Here is a 2,936-nt window from a genome sequence, read left to right as displayed (position 1 = left end):
CACCCACTGCCGTGAAGGTCGCAGAGCGGCCATCTTGGATCCATCTCAGCCATTGTAAACTACAGACAGTGCTTGACAGTGGGGGAGGGGCTGTGGGGAAGGGCTACAAAGGGGGCCAGAAACAATAGGACTGGTCGTCTCAAATGCCCGTGAAGCAACCACCATATCCCAGCTCATTAGACCCCTGCTGACAAGTGGGTTTGTAGTTTAAGCAGCAATACTGGCTCTGCTGGAGCGAGGGACCAGCCTACCTGTGTAATGTGCTGAGCATCGGACTTTTTGACCATTTATTATAAGATTCACTTTTAACCATTTTTTAAATCATTTTTTAACCATTTTTATCATTGTGTTGCTGGGGTTTTACTTGTTATTTTTGTCATTTCTCTAGGTTTTCTCGTTTACTATTAATTGTGATTAACCTTTTATTTTTACAGGAATGTCTTTCGACCGAATTAATTTTGCTGTAGCAGCATATACCATTACGGTAGTTCTCTGTATTGTGGTAATAGCTCTCTGGTATATGCATYTGGCCGTCCATCATTGATTTCCTTTTGCTGCCTAACTTATTTCTTAGGTAATCTTGTTGCTGTCTCATTGCCACACCCATTTCAGCCATGCCGTCACAGACVTACGAAGACAGCTCAACTCCTAACCTGACCAGATGGCATTGGTTTAGGCATAGAGTAAATATGTACATTTGGTTTGATCAGACACCGTGCTATGTTTACACTCTTGCCTTTCTCGTTCTCTTCGCTATGTGGTTCATTTTCTCTTTTTGGGTAGTTTATCCACTTGTTGCAGGACTCCCTATTTCAGCTAATCCCTGGTCCCACCTGTCCGCCCAAACCGACGACCCACTGACTCCACCTGATTCAAGCACTCACCATAGAACCAAGCGTTATTATTATTCCATAGACGCATCCACGGTTACCTCCTCCATCCACAAACATGCCAACCCTTGTAACACTACTGATACATCCCAAAGACAGACCAAAGYGCCGTATGTGTGTTACAATGCTTCTGTTTTTGTCTCCACTGTGGTAATTCCGTTTAGTGCGTTGACAATCTACTGGAAGGAGTCAGGTCCTGAGTCAGGTTCTGTTTATGCTACTTATGACTGGTATTTKTCTTCCACTGACTATGACACGCATTGGGGTACAGTTTTTGCTTATACAGGACGTGACTGGCACCCACGTGATTACATGACGACACAGTGGGCGAAGACCTGGTCTAAGATTCTTACCCTTACCAAAACCAAGACTAGCCTAATTCTTTCCTTTAATACAACCATGTACCCTCTTCCCAAACAACCRCCCAGACTCAATTCATGGACTGACTTGTCTTGTTTCCACTTGACCCTTTATGTGTATAAATCAGGCCAAGACCCTTCCGTTGATTTATCCATCTGCAGTAATATCACAATCTTGAACTCCTCATCCGTTCCCAACCCCGGTCTAACCATGGGACCGTACCTTGCTCGCCCATCCCAACTGACAATTACCAACAAAGAATTGACCTCAGATGAGTGGTTCGAAGTACTTACTGGCATCTCCAAACAAAATAACAATTGGTTAGTTATGGCAGAGCAGGCCGCCAATGCCTCAATGACAGACTGCATTATCTGTATGGGTCCTAGACCTTTGTTGCGTGTGGTTCCCGCCCCAATGTCCCCTGATTGTCTGATTCCCGTTATGAAYACCAGCGTCCCTACGGKTAACTGTTCATGGTATGATCCCTATTACCCATTGACCAAMAAAGAAAAAGATAAACCTATCTTTTCYCATCAAGTAGCAGCACAGAACTTTACTTGTATTAACATCACAGGTTTTAACCCCCTTGGCCAAGTCCCATCCAATTATTGCCACACCACCTTCATGGTCCCCGGTTCCTTTAAACCTTTGTCTCGCAGTGATGTTTGGTGGTGGTGTGGGGCTAAGCAGATTTATGRTAGGCTGCCCTCTAATTGTTCTGGTCTATGTGCAGCGGTGACTCTTATTTTACCTGTGACCATTATACCCACGACAGCTGAAGAGGTTATTGTTTCTGTCCAATCCTTGCTTCCTGAACATTGGTTGCATCTTTTCTTACCCAGAGACAAACGGAGTGCACCTGTTTTTGATCTCGGTCCTGATCCCACTTACATAGATGCAATAGGCATTCCCCGTGGTGTTCCTGATGAGTACAAATTAGTTGATCAGGTAGCCACCGGTTTTGAGAATCTTCCTCTTATAGCTGCGATAATTCCCATTACTCCTAACAAGAATGCAGATCGTATAAATTACATCCATTACAACGTGCAGCGTCTTGGAAACGCAACAGAATTAGGCTTTAAAGCTATCCATGAGCAACTCGCCACTACATCTTTAATGGCTTTTCAGAACAGGATTGCGTTGGATATGTTGTTGGCAGAACGGGGAGGCGTCTRCGCTCTGTTTGGAGAGCAGTGTTGCACTTTCATCCCCAACAACACCGCTCCTGACGGAAGCCTCACCAGGGCCTTGGAAGGTCTGAGGACCCTGAACAAAAAGATGAAAGAGCATTCAGGTGTTGACACATCTATATGGGACTCGTGGATGAGCATGTTTGGTAAATATAAGACACTGATCTCATCTATTCTGATTTCAGTGGCTGTGTTTGCAGCATTACTTACCTTGTGTGGATGTTGTTGTATTCCTTGCATTCGAGGTTTGGTTAATCGGATCATTACCACAGCTATTCAGCCCGTCCAGGAGCAGGTTTATGCACTCCTCCCCTTCACAGATGACCAGTGTGAATATGTCCTCCACGATTCTGAGTCTGACGAATAAAAATTATGTTGATTAGAGCATTCCATGAACTTATCCTAAGTGTCCTTTCTTATCTAGCTATGCCAAAGGATGTTCTCAGGTCCTTATGACGCTTTGTTTTTATATATCTTTTTACTCAGGCTCATTAGT

The 2,936-nt window shown here is 44.3% G+C and overlaps 1 protein-coding gene across 1 annotated transcript; it reads left to right on the top strand.

Moving 5' to 3' along the window:
• Positions 1–313: 313 nt before the first annotated feature.
• On the top strand, positions 314–2,390 carry LOC106525220 (uncharacterized; the record flags this gene model as incomplete). The annotated part of the gene is given in 1 exon segment (XM_014019372.1): positions 314–2,390. A coding segment is annotated over 1 exon segment (1,776 nt), but the record flags the coding sequence as incomplete, so codon positions are not given.
• Between the last annotated feature and the right edge of the window lie 546 nt (positions 2,391–2,936).

The sequence above is a fragment of the Austrofundulus limnaeus genome, unplaced genomic scaffold (assembly GCF_001266775.1).
Source record: "Austrofundulus limnaeus strain Quisiro unplaced genomic scaffold, Austrofundulus_limnaeus-1.0 Scaffold218, whole genome shotgun sequence".
NCBI classification, from domain to species: Eukaryota; Metazoa; Chordata; class Actinopteri; order Cyprinodontiformes; family Rivulidae; genus Austrofundulus; species Austrofundulus limnaeus.
The sequence above is the reverse complement of the archived record's forward strand: the minus strand, read 5'-3'. Positions and strand labels throughout refer to the sequence as shown.